The 26,446-nt window shown below is 42.4% G+C and overlaps 2 protein-coding genes across 2 annotated transcripts in view; both read left to right on the top strand.

Annotated features, from left to right (window-relative positions):
* The first annotated feature begins 8,989 nt into the window (after positions 1–8,989).
* Positions 8,990–13,217, top strand: Tslp (thymic stromal lymphopoietin). The gene is made up of 4 exons (XM_057788443.1): positions 8,990–9,283; positions 9,962–10,058; positions 10,469–10,698; positions 12,503–13,217. Exons 1-4 carry the CDS (start codon positions 8,990–8,992, stop codon positions 12,608–12,610), a joined length of 729 nt encoding a protein of 242 aa, XP_057644426.1. The 3' UTR covers positions 12,611–13,217.
* A 12,152-nt stretch (positions 13,218–25,369) lies between these two features.
* Wdr36 (WD repeat domain 36) overlaps positions 25,370–26,446 on the top strand; it is a 35,181-nt gene continuing 34,104 nt past the window's right edge. The window contains exon 1 of the mRNA XM_057789060.1: positions 25,370–25,633. Coding sequence (XP_057645043.1) covers positions 25,397–25,633 — 237 coding nt within the window. The 5' untranslated portion in view covers positions 25,370–25,396. The remainder of the gene's footprint in view (positions 25,634–26,446) is intronic.

The following is a 26,446-nucleotide window of genomic DNA, read 5'->3' as shown; positions in this document are numbered from 1 at the left end:
CAGAATGGACTTTAAGGACACACACACACACAGAGAATTATTAAGGATATATTCTATTTGAAAGAGGAAATTCTTAAAGTGGTTGCTTAACTCAGAACACAAGCCACTGTGGGCAGTATTAAAATTCAGTGCAGCGGAGATTCTTGGAGAGACTGAAGCACACCGCATGGGAAAGAAGCTGCCAGCTACACAACTCTCCTAACAGCCACTGATCTTATGATATTTGTGCATAAAATAGAACTAAACTGTGAAGAAATTATACAATAGAGTCTAGTAGTTTTATGATTTTCTTGCAAATCCTGACAATTGTCAACTATGAAAAAGGGTCACTTAAAAAATGGAAAATTGCAGAATTTCTTATAACTTATCTTTCACCATTCAGAATAAGGACCCAGATTCTAGATACTAGACTACTAGATTAAGAGCCACTGTCTCCTTTGCAATGGTTATAGAATGATGGTATCACAAAGTAGATACCAATGGTGGGAAAATAGACTTCATATGATGACACATTGGTCACTACTGCAGTTAACTGACTTAGTCAGAGACCCATGGGAAACAAAGAGCATATTCCACCTTAAAATCTGCAGTATGGTTTAATAAATTAACTATCTACAAATGGTAGAAAAGAAATGAACAATAATTACTTAATTTATCATTTAAATTGTTTCACTATTGAAAATAAAGGGAAGGGTCATTAATAAATTACTCTAGACCAATGTTTCTGACACAGCCATGCTGTAACTGTTGGGATAATGCAGGACACCAACGGGAAACAATATGGAGCTGTTATCAACCCTAGGTCAAAAAAGACGAAATGATGGAATAGTTACAGAGTTTGTCAGAGCAAGATGAAAAGGCTCAATAAACTGTGCCTTGCTAAGAAAGGAATCAGAAAAACATCACCATTTACAATAGCCACAAATAACATATCTATTGTTAATAACAACATTGTAATATCGTTAATATATGTAATAAATAACATATTGTATCTTGGGGTAACACTAACCAAAGAAGTTAACGACCTGTATGACAAGAACTTTAAGTCTTTGAAGAAAGAAACTGAAGAAGATATCAGAAAATAGAATGAATCCCATGCTCTCGAATAAATAGGATAAACATAATAAAAATGGCAATCCTACCAAAATCAAGCTATAGATTCAATACAATCCCCATCAAAATCCCAAAACAATTATTCACAGACCTTAAAAGAACAATACTCAATTTCATATGGAAAAATGAAAAACCCAGGATAACCAAAACAATCCTGTACAATAAAGAAACTTCCAGAGGCATCACCATCTCTGACATCAAACCCTATTATAAACCTACAGTAATGAAAGCAGCTTGGTATTAGCATAAAAACAGACAGGTGGACCAATGGAATCAAATCAAAGACCCTGATATTAATCCACACACCTATGAACACCTGATTTTTGACAAAGAAGCTAAAATTATACAATGGAAAAAATGACAGCATCTTCACTAAACGGTGCTGCTCTAGCTGAATGTTTTTATGTAGAAGAATGCAAATAGATCCATATCTATCCCCATGCACAAAACCCAAGTCCATATATTCAGCCACAGCTCTAAACAGAGAACTCTCAACAGAAGAATTTCAAATGGCTGAAAGACACTTAAGGAACTGCTCAACACCCTTAACCATTAGGGAAATGCAAATCAAAACAACACTGAGATTCCATCTTACTCCTTTAAGATCAAAAACACTGATGACAACTTATGCTGGAGATGTTGTGGAGTAAGAGGAATACTCCTCCATTGCTGGTGAGAGTTCAAACTGGTACAGACCCTTTGAAAATCAGTATGGTGGTTTCTCAGAAAATTGGGAATCAATCTACCTCAAGACCCAGCAATACCCTTCTTGGGTATATACCCAAAGGATGCTTTATCATACTACAGTGATATTTGCTCAACTATGTTTATAGCAGCATTATTAGTAATAGCCAGAACCTGGAAACAACTCAACCAAAGAATGGATAAAAATAATGTGGTACATTTTTTTTTTTTTTTTTGGATTTTTCGAGACAGGGTTTCTCTGTAGTTTTGGTGACTGTCCTGGAACTAACTCTTGTAGACTGGGCTGGCCTCGAACTCATGGAGATTCGCCTGCCTCTGCCTCCTCAGTGCTGGGATTAAAAGCATGCTCCACCACCGCCTGGCGAAAATGTGGTACATTTACACAACAGAGTACTACAAAGCAGTAAAAAACAATGACATCTTGAAATCTGCATACAAATGGATGGAACTAGAAAAAAAATCTTGAGTGGGTTAACTCAGACCCAGAAAGATGAACACAGTATGTTCTCACTCATAAGTGAATATTAGTTGTAAAGGAAAGGATAACCACAACCACAGAGAAGCTAGGTAACAAGGAGAACCCTAAGAGAAACATACATGGATCCCCTGGGAAAAAGAAATAGACAAGATCTCCTGAGAAAATTGGGAGCATGGAGGTGTGTGAAGAAGGGAGGGCAGAAGGGGTGGAGAAGAGGAGAAGGGGAGTGGGGAGGAAAACATGAGAGAATGGGATGGTTGAGATGGAGGAAGGACAGAGATGAGAGCAAGGAAAGAGAAGCCTTGGTTGAGGGAGCTAATATGGGGCTAGCAAGAAACCTGGCACTAGGGAAATTCCCAGGAATCCACAATGATGACCCCAGCTAAAACCCTAAGCAACAGTGGGGAGGATATCTAAACTGGCTTTCCCCTGTTATCAGACTGATGACTACCTTCATTGTCATCATAGAACCTTATCCAGCAACTGATGGAAGCAGAAGCAGAGATCCAGAGCAAAGCACTGGGCTGAGCTCTCAAAGTCCAATCAAATAGGGGAAATAGCCATAAATGAGCAAAGGGCTCAGGACTATGATGGGATACCACTGAAACAGCTTACCTGAACTAATGTGAGCCCACTGCCTCTGGACTGACTGTGAGGGAACCAGCTTAAGACCAAACTAGTCCCTCTGAATGTGGATGACAGTTGTATGGCTGGGGCAGTCTGTGGGGCCACTGGCAGTGGGACCAGGATTTATCTACTGCTTGAACTGACTTTTTGGAGCCCATTCTCTTTAGAGGGATACCTTGCTCAGCCTAGATATAGGGGGAGGGCTTCGGTCCTGCCTCAAAGTGACTTAATCAACTAAACTTAACTGATTCTCCATGGGAAGCCTTACATTCTCTGAGGAGTGGATGGGGGTGGGGTGGAGGAGAGAAGGGAATGAGAACTGGGATTGGTATGTAAAATGAGAAAATACTGTTTTTTTAGAAATAAATAAATTAATTAAAATAATAATAACCCGTGTCTCAGCAGACACAATTGGCCAACAGAAAGAGTGAGTGAATAAAGGTTCTTAGTTTATTCTCATTCTTCTCTTTGATCTCTTGCTAATATCTCATTTTGGCCACACTCGACCAGAAGTGGGCAGTCAAGAAAGCCTGTGAGTGAAACCCTGTGGGTTATCTTCCCAGGGTATAAAGCAGAATAGGAAAGAGCAGAGATAATTTACACAGAGGCAAAAAGCAAGCTATACAGCATAACTATATTTGCAAAGTATCTGCATTCATCTCTAACTCTTCTGGATCATTCTAAGGAAGCTTCATCCTATGCTCTTCTTAAACCTTCTCTTCCCTGTTAGTGACCTTTCATATATTGTGAAAACAATAGTTAAATAAAACAAGGCCTTCTTATTTTCCATGTCAGCTGAAAGAAAAACTGTACAGAGAAATAATTGCAAGGACTAAGTTTTCGTGAATGTTTCCCCATGGTCTAAATCAAAACATCTAATATTTCTCAGCCAGGGGCTGATTTTGCACTTTGTCAACAGTCCTAGTGTAAAATAAAGTGAAAGGATTTTTGTCACATTGGTCATTGAAAATCTTCTCATTTCTCTTTATTGTTTCCCATGCCACAAAGGGTCTAAGGGGACTTTGTGAATTAAATTTCTCAAGCCAATAGCAAGGCTTTTTGAACATAATGTGTACTACAAACATGGACAGTTACCACAATCATCGCAAACCACACAGCCCATAGCATGTTTTATAGTTACTCTGACAAAATATGACCAATCAAAGGAAAAAAAAACAAAAACAAAAAGGTACTTGGAGAAATGGCTTAGCAATCGAGAGCACTAGTGAACTGCTCTTGAAGAGTACTGGGATCCAGTTCCCTACATACACATGACAGCTCACCAAAGTCAGTCACATCAGTTCCAGGGGATCCAACACCCTCTTCTGACTTCTGTGGCACAAGGAACGTATATGGTGTGCATACACACATGCAGGAAAACACATACATATACTTGCTGGCAAAATACCTATATACATAAAATAAAATTTAATAAATTAAGAAAAACAATGCCCACTTGAGAACGTATGTACTTTCATTTGTGCAAAAGACAGAGATTATGCAACTGACAAGTGAGAGAATCAAACAAATACACCTTCCTTCTGGGACACAAAGAGAACCATCCTTCTTGGAAAGGGTCACTGTTACAAATCACCAAAGAGTACCAAACTAAGGCTGGCATCTCTCATTAGCCTTTCTTACCACGAAGAATGGTGTCTCTCCCCTCCATTCCGCCAATAAAATCTGTCTGTTATCACTTCCATTTTTAAGTCCACAGTTTCTATAATTTAAAACAGTTTCAAAACAAAGCAGACTTTCCATAGAAATTTGTCTCTACTTTCCAAACTGAAACAGAGTTTTGTCTGAAAACTGAAGTACTTCAAATACACTGGACGCACTACGCATGTGACATTTGGGGCAAGGAGCTCAGCAGCTTGAGACGAGCCGAGGCAAGACCCACTTGAAAAAAGAAAAAAAAAAGAAGAGATTTATGAAAGAAAGGGGAGAAAGATGAGAGAAAAGAAAAATGAAATTCTGGACAAACTGAAAAAGTGAGGTAAAGAAATAAATTTGGAAAGAGGGAGAGAACCAGGTATGGTAGTTCACTTCTGTCATCCCCATACTCTGGAGGCTGCGGCAGGAGAATTGCTACAAGCTTGAGGCCAGCCTGGGCTAAAGAGTGAGACACTGGGTTAAATATATGTTTTTGAAAAGGAAGAAGAGAAAGAATGAGCAAGCAAAGCAAAGAATGAGAACCATTATTAGTATGTGACATTATTAGTATATTGGGGAAGCGAGTGAATATTTTTCCAGTGAGAGTAGGAGAGTTGGGCCATGGATCATCTTCGGGCCTCTCCCATGGGTGAGAATATTGCTAAACTCCTGGAGTAGTCACACAGATCTATCAGTGATCTCACTCCTATTTCCTACCAAATGAAAGATGCCCCAATCTTAATCCAACCCAGGATTTCCCACACAGCACATGTAGATACTGTTCAGACCCTCAACATTTAAATACGTGGAATAAGATAAAGCCAGGAAGCTCTCCAGCCAACAGAAATTTCCACAGAGATGCCCTGGCATGGTGGTTGACCCAGGTAGGCTTAAGTAGATTCTGAGAAGGTGGCACCAATGAGCCAACCAAAGAAATCCATGTAGCCAGCTCCTTTCAGTAGGAAACATTCCCGTGGTGACTATGGTGATAGCTACAGGTCTAAGAAAACTCAGCTTCCCCCAACGCATGAGTAAGCTGTAGAAACTGCTACAGTCTGCACTGTGCGTCAGTGGTTTGAAACCTCAATTATTCCTTGTATCTCAATTGTCTTTTTTTTTCAAATCCTTAAGAGTGATTGTTCTATGCCCTTTCTGTACCTGCTCTCATGTCCTCATCCCTTGATTCCATTTTTACCATAGTTTTGTTTTGTTTTATATTTTGTTCCTGTTTTGTTTTACCTGCTTGATTTCTTGTTTGTTTATCTTTGGCATTGTTATAGTAATTTCGAGTTTTCCCAACAGAGTAAATGAACACTCAATAAGTCAGTATTACAGACCATGCCCTGATTTAAGGATTTCAGAGGGGGGAGAGAGAGACAGAGACAGAGAGAGAGTTGGAAAGCAAACAAAATATGATGTAATTAATCACTGTAAAATAGAAGCTCAAATAAATACAGCTTCAAAGGTACTGGGGTGATACACAGGTAGGAGAATTGTAAAATTGGGTGAGCACTGTACAACTCAAGCCTGTGAGATTATGGTAGGAGTCCTGGAAATCAAGGGGGAACAAAGAACAACTGCACAGGCTGATCTGTGTCCTTGAGTGTACGTGACAGCTGTCTTGTTCCCCTCGCCCCAGAGTATACATGATCCTTCACCACAACTCTCCTAAAATCTCTTTCTTCTCTTCCCTTCATGTTAGAATCCCACCCTATGAGTTTAACATAACAGATAAAATGATAAGATACCATGTATGGGAGACAAAGGCGCAAAAATCCAAAAAGGGTTCTGTCTCACTAGGTTCAGGACTCAGTTCTTCTGAAGCTCAGTCTGTGCTAGCACAGCTAAAAGTTGTTTTCCTCAAGAAGCCTGATGCTGCATCTCTGTGATCAGAATCCCATCACAAAGGTTTGGAAGAGGCAAGGGCAGGAAATGTTCAGAGTCTATGATCTTAGAATACTATTTGAGGGAAGCGTGGGAAAATGGAGGCAGCTGGAAAGAGCTTGGAGCCAACACAGGAGAGATGGATGAAAATCTCAAAGTAACCGTGAGCCTACCAAAAAGGTTTGAGGGGAGAAAGTCAATATAATTGGAATGGCCTAAAATGTCACATGATTATCAGTAAGGAAACTAGAGACCACAGGGACACATATATAGGCGATGTACTTAGCAAGGAGACGCCTTCTAAAATCCCTGAAGGAGGCGCCTTACCTTCCTCAGATCTACCTAGATGTACATAGAGTGTAGACACGTGTTTTAAATGAGAAACAAAAGATGGCAGGTAGGCTGGGTACACCCCCAAGGGAATGCAAGTCAAACCTCATATGGAAAAACAGGTTACTGTTTGCTGTTCTTGCCCCCATCAGCAATTGCTCCTGGGCCCCGAAGCAAATGAATCTGCCTAAAAGCTTTGAGAAGAAAAGCAATATAACTGAAGTGACCTGAAAGAGCACACTACCTACCAGTAAAGAAGCTGGTTCCCTCCAGAGCAAGGCAAGTAAGCCGGGATGGCAAAACCTGCCACCATTTCCTTTTCTTTGTCCCTTGGAACTATCCCAACTCAGTGACCACATCAGGATCTTCTGCCTGTGCAATATCTAGCTACTGATCAGAATCACGTCTGATGTCACACCAGATGAATCAGGCTTTGGCATCTTCCCACATCACTGCGAGAAGTAGCGATGGGAAGTGGGGAGAGCATATGATGCCACATTCCAGGCATGTTATCATAACAAGTCTAAAACTTGCAGTGGTCCAGAAAAGTCCGTCTTGAAAGTCGGTACTTGAAGTAGATACTTTCTCACACCCTCCTGCTACCACTGCAATCTTTTATCCCTAGTCCTAACCCTAAATGCCAGAGGACTGGGTCCAGCTGCACTGGTCCAGCTGTTGAAGACCTTCTGGGAAAAGTTCACCTCTGGCTACAATCTGTGCTTTTCCCGCATCATTTACCAATCCCTGCGCTCCTTCCCTGGCTTAGCGTGGTCTGTGACATTTGAAGGGACTCACGTGGAGCATCCAACCTCATCTCTCTGAGCGATGACTCCTAGGAACTTCCCAAGGACCAGATTGATGCAGGCTCTGACACGCAAGAAGGGGGGGGGGGTGAACTGAGTGCTAGGAGGGCCTGGGGCAGCCGGATGAACTCCAGCAGAGAAAGGGTTCATCTCAGCAGCTGGGGCGATTTTGGTCTTCACTCCCTGCTCCCGGTACTGGCGCTGCTCCAATCAGAAGGCTGCGAGACATCCTCCCAGGCGCTCTCCCTGACTCACTTGACTGCTCCTGCCTTGTCCTCCCTTTCCTGGATCTACAAGGGTTTGAAGAACAAATCTGAACCCGCCGTCTAGACCCTTTCTCCATCCCTGCCATTGGTGCTGGGACGCAAGCCTGAGGCCACCCCAAGTTTCCCAGGCTGGTTGAGGGAGGGGGATGAGAGGTCAGGGAGTCTGAGCTGCCTCAGATCAGCGGGTCAGAAGCTGTGCCTACTCCAGGAGGCTAACATGCTGGACAGGTCCCCAGCAGCTTACAGCTGAGACCAGACCTCTCTGTGCACCCTTATGAGACCCCGCTAGTGCTGCATCTGCACTCCACAAACGTCTAGATAATGGAGTTGGACGCTTGACTTCATGCTTTTAGAAAATCTTTACACTTTTAAGTTGGATAGAGGAGTCCCCAGTACACGAAGTGCTTCCCCCCACCCCCACCACCACTTTTCTTTATCAAACGTAGGTGTTTGCCATGAAGTTTTTGAAGCTGATACTCGTTGGACCTTTTGTCATACATTTCAGTTTTTCATTGTTCCTGTTCCCACTGTTTTGACTACAACCTCCCCCCAATGCTAGTTCAATGCCTTCATTAAAAGTTACCTTAGCCCGAGACCGCACTCCTCAAAAATGTATCATGCACGAACACGGAGTTCCTCAGCAGCCATGAAGGGGGAAAACACCAACTCAGACTCGGCAAAGGAGATGTTTGGGGTGTCCAGGATGGCAAAGCATCAGTCACAATCCCTTCGAGTGACTGTGGGTGGCAGGTGTTTTTCCCCAAGCAGAAAGGATCAGTCATAGAAACTGCCCAGTAGGAGAAAGATGTCAAAATGAGAGGGTGTCCATCCCTAAAAACATATTCAGGCATCATGTAACAAGTGTTTAGGGCAAAGGAGAAAGAAAGAGAAAGAGAGAGGTGAGGGAAATTCCTGATGATTTTGCTAATGTTAAACTTCTATAGATTTGGCTAGCCCTATTTCTTTTCTTTTACATCATCAATTTAGAATTCTATAAAGAAAGAATGACATCAAAGAAAATCATTGGCCTAGAAGAAAAGAGCCCGTAGGCGTTTAGGTGTTATATATATGGAGTCAGGAAGCACTAGAGCATCAGGGAGACTCCAACTTCAGCAGCAGCATGGGTGAATATGGACCTTGTATGGACTGGGGAGGAGAGGGGAAGGCTGATGCCTGACACAGTCCTTGCAGGTCTAGAGGCTCTCCATGCTTGGAGGGGAGAGCTCCCTGTGAAAGGGAGTTGGAACTGGGTGTTGGTGAACATTTCCTTACTATGTGTCTTTTCAGTTCTTCTCAGGGACCTCTTCATCTTGCAAGTTGTAGGGCTCGTGTTCACTTACAACTTTTCTAATTGTAACTTCAAGGAGATTTCAAATATATATTCAGAAGCAATTTACCCTGACCTGGGTAAATATTTGAATGGGGTAAGTTAAGAGACTTTATTTTTGAATATATATATATATTCACAATTCAACTTTTAAGGAAAGGAAAATAATTTGGAAAAACTCTCCCAAAATTTCTTAAAAGTAGGATTTCAAATACCTTGGCATATAAAATGAGTATCCGCATTGCTTTTATGGAATGAGCAGAGGCTGGTAATGGTTATGGATACTGGTCTACTCCTTGCTATAAAGGGGAAATCTTGAGATTAAAAACTCAGGAGTTGGGGTAGCTAAGACATGGAGCTGTGTTATAGCTCTCTAGCGGTCTAGATGTTTCAGGATACTGTATGAGATGTGGCACACTTTAATTTTTAAAATATGTAGTAGTAACTATTTCTCTATAATCCACACTCTTAGGTATAGTGTGAGCGAGTGGCAAGTTTGAATGGCTAGAAAGCCGGTGTAGACATTTAAAAATGGTCCTTTGCTGGAAGTGGCTAGTGAGGGCTAGGTGCAGGTATACCTGCTTGGGTGGGCTAGGGCTCCCTCTGAAAGCGAGCAAAAGCAGAAAACTGAATGTTTCACCACCTTGTCCATCACAAAGGGTCAAGTCACTGGTGTTGAAACTACTTTCAGAGAGCCCTGGAAACCTGGAAGCAAAGGGCGGGGGAACGTTTTTCCCTCCGACTCAGATCTTTATCCTATGTTTCTTTCTTCCAGAGCCCGTTCGATCAAATCGAGTTCTGTGAAAACTTGGTGAGTGAAGTGATCGGCAGTGCTGGCTGGCTTTCCCTGGGGTGGCGGGCATCCGGGAAGGGTATTGGGGAAGAGCCTCAGGCTGTTGCTGAGCTCCAGGAGATGCTGGCTGCTGAGCCGATAGGAGACATCTGGGCGGCCAGAGAGAGGCTCCAGACAGTCTAGGACGCCACTTCTCGGTTTAGAAGGAGAAAGCCCCGTTGGCGGAGTAAGATTGCAGTAGGAACCCGTTTCTGTCCCGGGAAGAAAGGCCAATGGGAAACCCGGAGGAACGAAGTCGAAATACCTCCCTGGGTCCCGGGGCATCTACTGTCAGAGCTGCCTCTTGACAACCTCCTCGGAGGCTGGGCGGAGCCAACTGGGGAGGAAACCCTTCCAGTAGGCGCTCTCGGCTACTCTTGCCAGGCCCCTCCCTCCTGTGGGTTGATTCCATTTTCCTCTCTCAACCCAGACTCTGGATTCTGATTCCAGACACCTCCGTCGTGTCTTCCGTTCCTCCCCCTTTCCATTCAGTTTTTAATTTCTGTCATTTTCTTTGTTCCCTGAACTCTGCCGCTTGTGAGCAGACAGATTGTCTCACGAAAATCGAGTACCATACTCTCAATCCTATCCCTGGCTGCCCGTCACTCCCCGAGAAAACATTCGCGTTGAAAACGAAAGGGACCCTCACTAAGCATTGCCCAGGCTACAGTGAAACTCAGGTAAGCCCAAAGCATCAGATGCTAACTTTGCAATGGATGGAGAGAAAGGAGCCCTGACTTAACCTGGGGCTTCAAGTGCAGTGATTTTTTTTTTATTCTGATTTTATCTTTTCGGGAGCAAATGAGCCGGGTAGTCTGTCGAGCTTAATTTAACAGAGACAACCAAACACAGTCCGCCTCTATTATATTGTTGTTGGTCTTTGGCTTGAATTTTGGTTCCAAATCTAAGTCGGTGTTTTAAGGTGTGATCAGTGATCCTCTCTCCTGTGTTAGCAGATTGTCCTCCTGGCTCCTTAAATATGACAGTTCAAACACCCAATTCTGAGGTACACAATCCGTGTCTCCAAAATTCTTGGGTAGAGTGCCCCTTACAGGGTTGTTGTACATTCTCTGCCTAGACAGTCACTTTATAGTAATGTGTTTTTTCCTTAACATTTACATCAATCTCAACCCTTCTCCATTTCATCCACTTCACTGTCGTGTGGGTGGAATCTCCTTTCATACAGTATTCGTGTGTGCAGTCAGATAGGAATGAGTGGAGAATTAAGAGTAGGAACTCCAAAGGCAGCCTGCCTGACTTTGAGCTGCAGAGCTGTGGATAAAGTACTTAGCCTAGGGTAAGGATGGTATTATTGCATCCTAGGCAGGGCTATTATGGGAATTAAATGAGTCAGCACATGTGAAAGCGCTTCGAACAGTGCCTGGCACATAGTAGTTCTTCAACGTTTCCTTCACTTGGCAAGTAGAGTGTTTGCTTTCATGATGACATGCTTAAGAAAGATAGACATATGTAGTGTGTGCGCAGCCAAATATACGTGTGTAGATACACATGTAAACTTGTTAACTTGGTAGACTTTGGCTGCCTGTAACTCGAATGTAATTATAAAGAAGACTGCTGTGTTTTAGGGCTTCAAGACTGAACCCATAGAGTTCAATCAGGCTGGAAGCGGAAACCACCTACGTTGAGCTGGCATGAGAGACCTAGGCAGCCATATGGGAAGCCTGCTTGGCTCTCTGTCTTCTTTTCACAGAGACCCTAACCAATCTGTGGAGAGACAAAATATAATTTATCCGTAGATCCAGAACCCAGGTTACAGACCTGATTAAATCTGTAGACTGTGTGGAAAGGGGAGAACCTGGAGGGTTCATGGGAGCATCTTCCCAGCCTAAGGGTGAAGCCGGAGAAGACTCTAAGAGTACTGTTTAATAACCCAGGAAATTCTATCCCTAGGAGGCTCAGTCTGTCACAACTCCAGGCCAATTCATTTGAAGATCTAACAAGCATTCTCTTCAAAGTGGGCCTTTAGGTATCTGGTGGGGTGGATATGGGGGCAAGAAAACTTGGGTTTTGAAGAACAGACTGAGTTTGTTGAATTACACCTACCAAGACACAAAAGAGAGCTCGTGCCCTCTGGGAGTTTATCTTGTCAGAGAGATCATGAAATTGCAATTTTATCCTTTCATTTAATTATGCAATATATAGCTAATGTTTCTTATGTATAAAACTCTGTATTCAGTGTCTGGGGGAATACCCATGATGCAACAGCAGTGCGAGCCAAGTGAAATGACACCTACTCTGAAGTCCAGAAGAGTTTCAGATAGAACTCTGTGAGCCATTAGCAGAGGCTTTACGGAGGAGGTGCTGAGAGAGGCAGGGCATTCCTTTGGAGAAGCACATGCAATCATACAGTGAATAAGTATTTGGGGGATTTCTTGGGAAAGGGATATAAATAGAAACAAACTCTCACTCACCAGTTGTGAAAGGTAGCAAAACTAACGTTGAGTGTTTTTTCCTACTCCACAGAGAAACAATACCCTGGACATGAAGCAAGACGTCAAAAGCATCTGCCTAAATCAAACCTCACAAATACAGTGGTTGTGGTTTTCTCTCGTTCAAATTCCAGAATATTAAACTCACCTTTCATTTTAGAGTATGGACATATATTGTGGTTTTAGTAGGTATAGTACTAAGGGTATGACATTTAAAAGAACACTATTGTTTAATCTTCAATTGCAGCAGGGATTCTTAATTATTTATGGTGAACTGCTATTATTTAGTGTAGCCGCTTTCATGGGAGATGAGCACGGCCCCTCCACTGTCAATGGAAACACCTGTACTGTTAATGACCACCTACTGAGCAGGGTCTCTCCTCTGTGCCTGCAGACACCTACTCTAGGGCAAGCTAAAATGTCGTAGGGAAGGGAACTGAAGGTGGGAAACAAGTTGGAACCAATGACAGCATCTAAACCCTGTTTAAAAGCAAGACCGTTTCTGTCTGTAATGATTCTCCTAACATTCTTATACTAAAATGTTACTAAGAAGAAAAGGAGAGCAAAGGAAGTCATGCAAGCAGTTACTGCTACAGTGAAGCAGTCTGAAAGAAGCTTCCGAAGCTTCACAGTCGCTGCCGTGGCTGCACTATAAATCCAGCTGCGAAGTGTCCATCAGGCAACAGGGGCTACAGGAGCAGATCCTAAAGTGCCTTTGTCCGGTTATGAGATTTATATTTAAAGTTGTATATAATATATTTCTATTTATTTCATGAACACTTTTGAAAACATACATGCTGCTTTGTAACTGACATATTTCTTAATAAAAATAATTCTCAAGTTACGTTCTTGTGAATGGCGTTTTTAAATTGGTTAAGCAATTTTCACACAGTGACGTCACTGTTGTTCAGATCTTTACTTCCGTTCACACCAACATCCCATTGGCCATGCTTCCTTTTATTTGCTCCTGACCCTCCCATGGATCTTCATGGATGGCTGACATATTTAGCCATATGATTGGAGCGCATCATTTTCTCACGTCCTTTGGTGCTAGTCATTCTTTTCCACTGTGGATCTTCCTCGGTATAGACAAAACAGGCAAAAGTGAACAGTGGGTGTTAAACGCTTTCCAGCGCATCTGTTGTAAAGTACTCTCTCCTTCATCCTCAGGTCCTCTGAGCGTGGGTGGGAAATGCTAAGCTCGGGCCAAGTAAGGGTATGTGGAAACAGCTTATTCCACAGTCCCATCCCCGAGTAGATAGATGTCCACCTGAAAACTGTTTTGGGTGCTGAAGCTAAGCCATCTAAGAAAATAAAAAGTCAAATGTCCCCAAACCTGTCTTATTCACCAAAGAGGAGCTAACAGTAAGCATCCAGTTAAGAAGTGCTCACTGTGAGCACCCAGTAACTAGTTAAGAAAGTGCCTACTGTGAGCATCCAGTAACTAGTTAAGAAAATACCTACTGTGAGCATCCAGTAACTAGTTAAGAAGTGCCTACCGTGAGCACCCAGTAACTAGTTAAGAAAGTGCCTACTGTGAGCATCCAGTAACTAGTTAAGAAAGTGCCTACTGTGAGCCAAGGCTTCTGGACTGAGGCATGTGCTGAATACTTAGATATGAAAGCAAGTAAGATGGAGCCCGTATCCAGAGGAGCTCAGAGTGGAGCTGAATAAGCAGCCATCAATAGTCCTTAACAAATTGACCAGTGTTGGCCAGTTAGTTTTCTTTTGCTTGGAGCTAAATCAGGACAGGCACACTTCTGAAAGTCTTCATCTAGATTGTTTCCCCAGAGTGTTAAGTGCTGTCCTAAGAAAAACTCCAATGGATCCAGAAAAGGACAGAATTCAGTGACTTTCTGAATACAAGTTGTGAAGAACTTATAGTTTAAATATGTTGGCACTGTCTTACTAGAAGTACATCCTAAACCATGAGGAAAAAGTAACAATTTCTTTTACATGCTTAGACCCAATTACCCAAAACTCTCTCCATATCAAGAATAGCCCTGAGCATTAGACCAGGGAACACCATCGAGCTGTTCTAGGGTTTCCAGTATTCTCTCTTTTCCAGTACTCAGTTTGCATGAGTGTTAGTTACAGTTTTAGGAAGACAGTCTAAGGGCTCAAGGTCCAGTAAATGATGGCCTGTTGTGGCTGAGTTCAATCCCCAGAACGGACATAAAGATGGAAGAAGAGAAGGAACTCTACAAAGTTGTCCTCTTACCTCCACATGTATTCCATGGAGTGCACACACATGCATGTACACACACACACACACACTATTCATACATAGCAAATAACTAAAAAATATCATCTGCAGGCTAGAAATGTAGGTCGAGTGTCAAAGCACGTGTCTGCCGTGTTCAAGACCTTGGGTTCAACCTTTAGCAGCATCCCCTCCCCAGCTCTGAAACAAAAATGGGAAACAAGAATATCATCTGACTGGTATTGCAATGCTTAAATATAACTGCATCTTATAAAGTCCATTATTTGCAGAGGACCAATGGATCAAGTTTCACTGACTATTACTATGAAAATGTGTTTAGGTGTAAACATGAAAGCAATAGTTTGTACTTGAGGATAGAAAACTAATTAAACATCGTTAAGTCTCAGATTCTGCACCTCTGAAGATAACACTTCTAGCAGCTTTGGTTTATAGGAGTCAGACCACATAATAGTACAGAACCCTTGGCAATGCTAAGGGAAAGACTTGAAAGGTCATGATTCCGACGCTTCTTTGAACGCAAAGGGTAACCCAGGTGAGGAGTGGAGACTGAAACAGAGAAGGGTGCAGAAACTGCAAGACTCTGCCTTGGGGCTGTTTTGTCTATTGGGACTTTGATAGAAAGAAGGCTGGGGTTTTAAAGAGTAACACTGTTTTTTGTTTTTTGGGTTTTTTTTTTTTTTTTTTTTTTTGGTTTTTCGAGACAGGGTTTCTCTGTAGCTTTGGTTCCTGTCCTGGAACTAGCTCTTGTAGACCAGGCTGGCCTCGAACTCCCAGAGATCCACCCGCCTCTGCCTCCCGAGTGCTGGGATTAAAGGCATGCGCCACCACAGCCCGGCTAAAGTGTTGAAATTCTTGCAATTTTGACTTCTATCAGGTTGCTAGAATTTTTAGGACAGAATACCAAAAGAAAAAGGTACACTGAGGAGGAAACCCAGAGAACTTTGGAAGATAACTCTTGTTGTTAGGGACAGCACTTAAAAGCATATATATGCCTTGAGAAAATTACACAAGAGAGGAAGAAATAAACAATTAGAGAGAACAGTGCCCATTGCTCACTCCAAGCCAGATAAATGACCTGTCACCAGGAAGATTGGAAAATGTCGTAACCCATTAAGCTATGAGTAGGGTGCTCAACTGGTTAGCTTGTTGTCAACTTGACATAAACTAGAGTCATTAGAGAGGAGGGAGCCTCAGTTGAGGAAATGCGTCCAGAAGATCCAGCTGTACCCCGAAGATGTGAGCATGCTCCCTATTACTCACGTGTCATGTGGCAGCATGGGTGGGAGAGAGAGGCCCTTCACCTCCACACCTATCATTGCAATACAGATGGGAGAGCTGACCCTGAGGTCAGAAGGGCAGGTGAGGAGCAGCCCCTGCCCGTCACCAGCTGTGACCCCTCGGAGAGCAGGCCCTGCACCCTGCCGCGGCAGCACAATAGAGCCAACCCCATTGGCAGAGGTGTGGGCAATCCTGCCCCGATATTATGAGCATGGAAGAGCTGTCTCCATTACTCACCTGTCATGGGCAGGAGAGAAATGTCCTCTCTCCTTCCCATCAATGCCTGAGGCAGGTGGGAGAACTGGCCCTGAAGTCATTAAGAGTGGGAGAGCTAATCTTGCCTCTCATCTACTGAACTCGGAAGAGTGGCCCCTATGCTATGCCTGAGCAGCACACTAGAGCTGGCCATGAAGGTGTGAGGGTGGGAGATCTGACTCTGAGGATGCGAAAGCAGAACTGGCCCTGCCCTCTGCTCATCACCACAGAGGGTGAATTCACCAAGCAATGCAGGAGAGTTCATTCTGGTGGTGAGGACAAGGGAGAGCTGAGCTGGTGGGCTGACAACCCTACAACTACCCAAGTCCGGAACCAGGGTTATGGGTTGTCCCACCCCAATACTCACCCCATTTATGATCTGCTGGAGCACGTGAAGGTACCGGTCCTACAGACCAAAGTTTCAGGATTTCTACAGCACAGAGCAACAGTAGGATAACCAAGATGTGCTGCAGTGAGGATCCAGCATCAGTAGTGCAGCGGAAACCAGAGACCCCAGACCAGACCAATGGCTCTTTGCAATGAACACTTGCAAGCAAAGCCACATAGACAAAAAGGTTTACTGCAAGGCTCACTCTACCATACTACAGTTTCCATTATGATATTCCCCCACCCCTTTCTTTTCTTTTTTCTTTTTCTCCTAAATTTCATTGGGGGTTGCTGCAAGGACAGAGGGCAGCTATGTGGGGACAGGAAATAAATGGGATTGAGATACGTGGTGTAAAAGACAAAGAATAAATAAAAAGAAAGATCCAGTTTTTTTTTTTTAAAAAAAAAGTCCAACTGTAGGGCATTTTCTTAATTAGTGATCAGTTAGGAGGGTCTAATCCTGGTGGCACTGGGTTCTATAAGCAAGCAGGCTGAGCAAGCCATAAGAGACAAGCCAGTAAGCAGCATGGCCTCTGCATCAGCTCCTGCCTTCAGGTTCCTGCCCTGCGTGAGTTCCTGTCTTGTCTTCCTTGAGTGAAGAAGCCAAATAGACTCTTTCTTCCCCGTTTGCTTTGGAGTCATGGTGTTTTATCACAGAAATAGCAACCCTAAACAAGACAGGTGCTTACAAACACCTTACCTTTGCATGAAAGTGTAATTAACCAAAGCTTCAATAATCTTACCTAATAAATATAAAAACAAGGCTTAAAAGAACCGGTTCCTAAGTAACTTAGCTGTATTCCACAACAACCGCGAAGGGTAATAATGCTTCACACATATGCCCACACAAAGATACACATACAGCATTAAAAATAAATATTTAAAGAACAAAAGAAAAAGAAAAGAAAAGAAAAGAAAAGAAAAGAAAAGAAAAGAAAGGAAGAGGAAAAAATATGAAAGAATCTTGAGAGCAGAAACTTGGTAAGAACCATCGTGTCTTATTAGGCATGGTGGCACACCCTTTATCTGGAGACTGAAGCAGGCAAATCTTTGTGTGTCCAAGACCAGCTTGGTTGACACAATGAGTTCCAGGCATCTAAGACTAAGCAATGAGACTCTGTCTCAAAACTAAGGGAGAAAGTATGGTCCTTGGTTGGTATAAAAGGTACTACTGACTCAGAACTAGCATAGGAGTTGGAATTGATGGGTTGAACAATAAAGTAATTACTATAAGTCTTTCAAAATGGTTAGGGAACAGAGAAGATCCAAACTTAGCTTCTAGATATGAAAATCACAGTGTGTACAGTAAATACACAGCAAATAGTTTTAACCGGAGGTTGGGCATTGAAGTATTAGAATTAAAGATGTGTTAAGAAAACTGTCCTAAAGAAAACTCATATGGAAAATAACTAAAAATGAAAAGACTATCGGTGAGCCCTGAAACAATCGTAAGTGCCTAATCCGTGTGTAGGAGGAGTGTCTCAAAGAGTTCAGTAAGAGGAACAGAAAAAAAAATAGAGAAGGAAGCATTGGTTCTTGTTTCCAGTTTGATAAGTCCCTAACCCTGCCATTCCAAGAAGCTTTCTAGAGTACAGGAAGCAAAACTGCCATGATGCTCAAGGGGTCAAATTGCTCAAAAGCAGAAAATACTAATATCATTGGCTAGAGTTATAAATGTCTTCAGAATATCTTTCTTGAAACGTTTTCTCAAAGTCTTTGATTCTACTTCTTTGATCTTTTCTGCTATGGTCTGCTTTTTTCACAAGCTATCCCACGGTAATACACATTAAGTAACCTTAATTACTGACATCCACCAGTTAACCTCTGGTAGGTAGCACAGTGTAGGCCCGTATTTCTATATGGCATGGCAGCCAAGCCATCAAGCCATAGGCCACACCTGAGATGGGTAGCTGTGGACACGACAAAAGGCCATTCACCTGGTTACCTAGGAGACAAAATGCTAATGTATTTCACTCTCAGTTAAGTTATGGTATTAAGACTGTTTGGAAAAATAAACAGAGAAATTCTTCAAGATGTGAACTCAGGATATCATGAGGGATCTCTGAGAATCTCCTTCCCGATGATATGATGTGAGTTATGTCTTTATTCCCGTCTCCTCCATGCCGATCCAGAGAGAGATAGTTTATATTGAGGTCTGGTAGAGAGAAATAATTGAAAGTCCAGGCTAGCACTGGACCCCGACAGCACAGTTGGGATAATCCTTGTGCATATTCTGCTATTCTTTTATTATTATTATTATTACTATTACTATCTGACCTTCAATTGCATTACCTTTATTTTTATCTTAATTTTTAATTAAAATATAATTACATTATTTTCCCCTTCCCTTTCCTCCTCCCAGCTCCTCCTATACTACCAATCTCTTTCAAATTTATGAATTCTTTTCTTTTATTATTAATACTAAATCTGTAATATGTATATATATATACATAAATATGTATGTTCGACTTGCTTCATCATTTAGTGTTGCTAGTAAGTATGTAATTTCAAGACTATCACTTGGTATTAGACAACCAAATGAGGGCTCATCTCTCAGAAGACTAATTTTCTTGCTCTCTGCTTTCCTTACTTGCTCATAGTCCTTTGTCTAGGGGTAGGATCCCATGAGGCTGTCCCCTTCCATATAAGCTAGTCTATTGTGCTGTCCTTGTCCAAGCCTTGTTGAGACCATCATATTGCTGGGAGAAGCGTCTCTGTCATTTCTAGGAGATACAATCTGAAGTAAAGTCTAAGATTATCATTGATACAACCAGTACTTAAATATCTGAATCAAACTTGTGATATTTACACTGATTTTATAGATGTAAGAAAAAATAGTGAGTAAAAACACCCATTGTAGAACAACTAACACATCAATATCTGTCTTAGTTCTAAGCCTTGCATTTTCCATTACTTGAGTGTAAATTTGTAGTATTCTCTATCAAGTGATGAATGTACACATTCCCTAAGTAGCAGATGCTATAGTCATGTTTTTCTTCAGGTCTTATACCAATTCTTCATTATGAGCCCATTCTCTCTTTGATTACTCAAGGACTGATTGGCATATGCCAGTCTAGGTGTTCCCAATAACCTTGTTTGCAGGAGGGAAGTCACTGGATTACAATCAATAGACACATGAAGTTCCCTTGACATGAGTCTTTTGCAGAGTGAGCATATGAACAAGTTTTCTCCTTCATATAAGTTTTGTGGGAACTCTGAAAAGAAGAAGGGATAGAGGATGGAAAATTTCCATTCTGTGTGCAAAGACATGTACACCGATAATTACAACTGATGGGTATCTTAAGATTGGCATTGAGGTGAGTTTCTAAATGCATAGCTTTCAGGTGAAAAGAATATGAGCTTTTAAAGTATAAATGAACAAGTATGTTAATCATATTTGAAGTATGTAGTTTTGTCTTGATTTCTCATTCTGTGAGCTAATTGAATGCTTATTTTTGAATTACCTTGTGAGTTTACTGTCTACTGTTGACAGCTATGAATACCAAGCAAAGTTAAATTAAGTTTGATATAAGAAGTAATTTTACATGAAGTTATGAAAGTCTCTTCGTTCTTGAAAGCACTAAGTCAAGGGACATAGACAATTTAAGTAGAAGTTTATATAGCAAAGCTAAGCGGCGGGGGGAGGGGGGTATGGCGGGGAAACACTCCAATGAGACATTGGAGAGAACTTCTCCAAGATGGTGAGCAGCCCATTTTATTATGGATTTGAAAACAAACCAAAGCAAACTCAAGAGTCGGGATATAACTAAGTGGTAGAGTCTTTGCCTGGCATGAATTTCACCACACACACACACACCCAAAATCATCAAAATTTGAGAGTTGAAGTAAATGGTTTGTAGGATTTAATCACAATGATACCTCTCATGGAAATTAGCTACCATTTATACTTTATTAAATACACAAGCCTCTGATACAGGGTTTTGAGAGTGGCAGGACCTTTCGTGGTTTAGTTGTTTGTAACCCAACATCATAGGGTTCCTGACACTCCTAGTCACCAAAGATCGACCTGGTCCAGTAGACTTGGGTTCCTTGGCTCACAAACATGGTTGATAGTGGAATTTTCATGTGAAATGGAAGTAAGCTTTATTGACGGTGGTTATAGAAAAATGAGAAAAATGAGAAATTGAAGAAAAGTGAAAACTTAGAAAAAAGTGAAAGTCTCAAGAGTAGGAGTGCTTCCCACAACAGGGCAGACAGCTGAGTCTCCTCGCCTTGAGTCTTTGAAAAATAGATTTTAATTAAACCATAATTAAATTACATTAATTTTCCCTTCCCCTTTTCCCTTCAGCTCCATCCAAATCCTTTTCTCAACTCCTCCCATATCTTTCTCACTCTTAGAATGATAGTTCCTTTTTCTTAGATTGTTCTAAGTGTTCACAAATATATAAATCCAGCTTGCTGACTCTGTATTTATTGATTGTGTAAATATGCTTTCACGGATGATCATTAGAGTTTTATAGTGCTACAACAGACACAGGACGAAGACTGAGGTAATTTGAGGTTGGTTAGTTAGTTCTCTGTGTTACGGGACAAGTCAGGGAGGACTTGCACAGTTCGTGCATATTCTCAAAGGAGAGGATCAGGTGCTGTTCATGATTTTCTTAGCTGCGATGGCACAGACCTCCTCTGTCCACCTCTAACTTTTTTGTTACCTACTGACCTTGATCATCTGTACTCAAGCCACTAACTAGCTCTAGCTGGTGTTGGCATTGTTGACCTCACAGTTATCTTTCTGCCAGAGAACTGGACTATTCCCCTTTGTTTTCACAGTTACACGACCAGCTTGTAGCTTCATCATGACAGCGAGTTAACTCTATCCCAGCCATCGGTAGCTGCAGTCTTTCTTGGTTACCTCATATTCACATACTTCAAGGTTTGCTCCTTGTCTATGCGATAGTCTAGAATAGTCTCCTAGATGGAAGCTTCTTGCTAGAACCCATCCTTATTGACAATTTTGTCTGTTACAATTAGCTACATGAGAAGTGAGGATATATAAAAGAACAATAGTGCCTGACCTCTCTTCTTCAAAAGCTTTTGAGGGAGATGGTCATGCTCTTATCACTGGCTCTTAGCCCTGCCCTGTTACAGTATTAACTTGGATATCTCATACCTAACTAGAAGCCTTCCTTTTCATCTTTCTTGGTGCATCAGACTCTGCCTTTTTAACCCTTAACTTTCTTTCACCCATAGCCTCTATTCTTGTTGCGACACAAGTGAGTAACTTGCAGCTTTCATCATCAGTTCCTCCTCCATACTACATACAGAAAACTAGCTCCTGCATCACCTGTAAGATGCTGTACCATGGCACAGGTGCATGGGCTCACACGGGTCCATGAAATGAAGATTCAGAGCCACTTTGAGAATGAACTTAGCCTTAGCAGCTGCAGCACCAAACCTCAGCCTTGGTGGACTAAAGCAATTTCTTTAGCCTTCTTGCATTTTATTATTTTATATTTATTTTAGTTAGTAGATTTTCATATGCTCAAAACAACCTGAATGAAGCTTCCAAAGATGCAATGCCAAGTGCAAATACCTGGGTACCGTAGGCTTTGTATCCATGGGACGCTCTCAGAGAAGATTCAGATAGGACAACAAAATCTATCTGTAACACAAAGGGTGGATTAGGGCTGGGTGCTAACTCTGGAGCTAAGGTAGGTATGGCCCAGCAGGGGTTGCTTGCAATTCCTCTGGCACCAGGCCAGCACGACATTCTGCCACACCTGTGTGTTGGAAATACAGACTTGACTTATTAGGCAAATATCTTATTTCCATCCCAGTTGACAATTTCCCAGTATAATGTTTGCTACTGGTGCAACTACTCAACTAATGACAGACAGACAAACTCATACATGCTCCATTACCAGAGGGATAAGGGGACAACCAGAAAGAAAAAGTCCTCACAGAAAAGAGTGTTGGACTGAAAACAGAAAGAATTGATACATAATACTAGCTTTCTCACTAACTAATTACATACAGTCCACAGAAGTTCACTTATGAAGGAAATGAGGAAGTAAATTAAAAAGATATAGAAACCTTAGCTGGGCGGTGGTGGCACACGCCTTTAATCCCAGCACTTGGGAGGCAGAGGCAGGCATCTCTGTGAGTTAGAGGCCAGCCTGGTCTACAAGAGCTAGTTCCAGGACAGGCTCCAAAGCTACAGAGAAACCCTGTCTCAAAACAAACAAACAAACAAACAAAAAACAAAAACAAAAACAAAAACAAATACATATATAATTGTTGATTGCATAGATCTCCCATCTGTGACCTCCTCTCCTTCCTCTTTTTGAAATTTTGTGCTGATCTGGATTTGGCACTGAACAATTTTGCAAATTTGAGCAAGTCACTTAACTTCAATAAACAAGTGTTCTCCTTTATGAAAGAGTAGCATAGATGTTGGTCCAAACACCACCTGACAGAGTTTGATGATATTAAGGAAAATGGCTGTCAAATGTCTTGTATACTGTACAGTCCTGGCTGGCAAAGTTTTCAAACCTTTCCACGAAATTAAAATCATGTATTGAAAAGTTTTTGCTTCCAATAGTAAAAAATAATACTTTTACACCTAATTTGAAAACTTTATCTTTTTTTTTTTTACTGTGGATGTGTACTTCTAAAAAGTTTTTTCACATAATATATTTTGATTCTACTAACTCTTCCCATCTTCCCAGATCCTCCACACCTCCCTACTTATGCAACTTCAGGTGTGCTTGTGCTCTCTCTCTCTGTCTCTCCCTCTCTCAAAAAAAAAAAAAAAATGAAAATCAAAACAGATAACCAAACTAAAGAGAAAGAAAAAAAGGCCAATATGCAAAAAACTATATATACCAAAACAAAACAAAAAGTGCATAAAAATAAACCCATGGTGTCTGTTTTGCATTGATCAACTACTGACCCGGAAAGAATGGTGGAGATACACAGTGAGGCCCTCCTGTAGAAACCTGGTTCTTCTTTTTCCAGAAGGTATCAATCGCAAATAGTTTCTTGGTTATGGGTGGGACTTTGTGTTCCCTTCCTCTTAGTGATAGCCATACAGGACCTATTCAGAAAAGTTTTAAATTATACAAACATTTAGGCCGGTGGTGGTGGTGAGCCAGGCCTTTAATCCATACGGGGGCAGGTTGGCCTTGAAATCTCAGAGATCCACCCGTCTCTGTCTCCTCTGCTGTGATTAAAGGTATGTGTCACCACAAAGACTAATATGATGAATTCTCACATTATTTCATAGCTTTAACAATTATGAATCTTATTTCAACTAAATCTACTTCCATTACCAATTACCCTGAAGAAAATCCTTTGTTTGTTTGTTTTTGTTTTTGTTTTTTTCTCAAGACAGGGCTTTGTAGCTTTGCAGCCTGTCCTGGAACTAGCTCTTGTAGACCAGGCTGGCCTCGAACTCACAGAGATCCACCTACCTCTGCCTCCCAAGTACTGGGATTAAAGGCATGCGCCATAAAGTAAATTTATATTGGTTTTCCAATCTGATCGCTCTGTTTAGTTCAAGCTGGTGTAGAATCCACTATGTAGCCCAGGTGTTGGACTCTAGCGTCCAAACACCGAGGAGGAGTCGCATCCAGAGACCACCTCATACACCACAGCTGATGCAAAAGCATGAGGATTTTATTAATTCTGTCATGACAGGGTCCCCCAGCATTCAGGAATCTGAGGGACCCCGAATAGCTGGTACAGTCTACTTTTAAAGGGGCCACAGAGGGGGGTTGTTCTTTGACTATTTTGATTGGCTTATTCAAAGGGCTATTACCAATAATTGACTGGAGAGCTGTTGCCAGATCAGGTGAGGTAAGAGGTCATTTTGACCCCGTTTCCCAGGGGACTGAACCAAAACATACGTATATGGGTAATTGTTCAGGAACTGAGTACGTGTGAGTGTAGCTGTTAGGTCCTTGGTTCCTAGGGGAGGAGGGGAAGCACTATGGCATAGAGGCTGAGAGGATTCAGAATTGTCAAATTGGCTTCAGAATTGTCTTAAATTCTTACACTTGGTTCCCAGGGGAGGAGGGGAAGCAATATGGCACAGAGGCTGAGAGGATTCAGAACAGTCAGAAATGGCTTTAGGATTGTCTTAAAATCTTACACAGGTTGGCCTCCATACATCATCCTCCCTCCTTCTACCTGCTGCTGCTGAGATTACAGGCATGTGTCACAACTGTTACATCATACATGTGTACATATGTCAGTGTGGATGCTCAACCCATAAAGAATTTTAAAAACAAACACGATATTACTATCAATTAAAATTAACTTCAATTGTTTGTGTGTTTGTTTATAGAAAGGGTCTATCTATGAAGCCCTGGCAGTACTGGAACTCTCTATGTAGACCAGGTTGGCCTCCACCTCAGAGATCCGCCTGCCTCTGCCTCCCTGAGTGCTGGGATTAAAGACTTTTTTATCTACTACGCCCGGCTTTAATTTCAACGTCTTAACAAATATCCCGTGGTCTCTTGTTTTTGCACTTTTTATAATCCCAGTTTTAGCCTTTCCCATTTGTCATTAAAGTCCTTCCCAAACTATTGGGTATTTTACTTCGGTGACCCTTCAGAGTGATTCCCCGCTACCAACAGGAAACGGACGCCAAGGCGACACCAACCAGAAAAAAAATGCGACTCGCGGAACCCAAGTTGCACCTGGCCTGCGGGCTCCGGGGGGGAGCTGCTTTTGTGTTACACCGAAGCCGGGCCGTGCTAGCGCAATTGGCGCCGGATCCCGGAAGCACTCCTCACGCACTGCTCCGGCGTGGGATCCTCCATGAGGCAAGCCATAGCGCCCGGTGAGCACTTTCCACCCGGCCGCGAGCCGAGCGGAACCCCGGCTGAGGCGGAGATGGAGAACGAGTTGGAAGGCCGCACGGCCAGCGCGCTGTTCGCAGGGTTCCGGGCCTTGGGACTGTTCAGCAACGACGTTCCACACGTGGTGCGGTACAGCACGCTCAAGCGCCGCTTCTATGTGACGACTTGCGTGGGCAAGAGCTTCCACACGTATGACGTGAGTGATTTCCTCCACCCGCTTCCCAGGAACCAGAACTGCCCCGGTGTAGTCCCGTTTTCGCCTCCCACCCTCCTAGGGTTTCCCTTTTTGCCGCCCTGTCTGACGTCACCCCTCCCTGTTGCGCTGTCCTCCTGGCATCCCTGTGCCCTTGCTATCTGTTCACCTGGGGGCGAGTTTCGGAGGAATCTTCTGGCCCAGGGGGAAAGCTCCTGGTGAACGTCTCAGTTGTTTGGCAGTATATCTGTTTACATACTTCCTCCTAAGGATGTAAACAAGGCGAGACCCCATCCCTCATTGTAATTTTTGTCCACAAGGAGATTTCTTGGACGTTTTATTGCATAATTGGCCACCAACGTTTGGTTGGAAATTCAGGCTAAAACAGTGGAAGAAATAGAGACGGTGAGATGAAGATTTAGGGAACTCTTCACAATAAATAGGTCCAATTTCCCTAGGTTTTTGAGCATCACAGCCCAAGTCTTCAGTGAAACTGCAGACCCTCAAGGCTGCTCTCATGCGGCAGCATCCTTGAGTCAGCTAGGAAGCAGCCCCTCCTCTTAGAGATGGTGTTTAACTTTTAATAGCTTATCCCTCATTACAATGTTTTCTATTATTTTATGCAAAAGAGTGTAAGTTCTTAATACAGCTGGAGGCTGGGAGGCAGATGAACTGATGCCCGAGCAGGTGACGCTGAAGGAAGAGCTTTTGGGTTCTGACGGCCTGGTTTAGTAACGTTGAGTGGTTATAATGAGGTTATTCACCCTGTAGAAGCTTGTGCTGATGCTTCCTCCTTGCTTGCCTACCCGGGGCTTT

The sequence above is a fragment of the Chionomys nivalis genome, chromosome 14, assembly GCF_950005125.1.
Source record: "Chionomys nivalis chromosome 14, mChiNiv1.1, whole genome shotgun sequence".
NCBI classification, from domain to species: domain Eukaryota; kingdom Metazoa; phylum Chordata; class Mammalia; order Rodentia; family Cricetidae; genus Chionomys; species Chionomys nivalis.
This window is presented reverse-complemented; position numbering and strand designations above follow the sequence as displayed.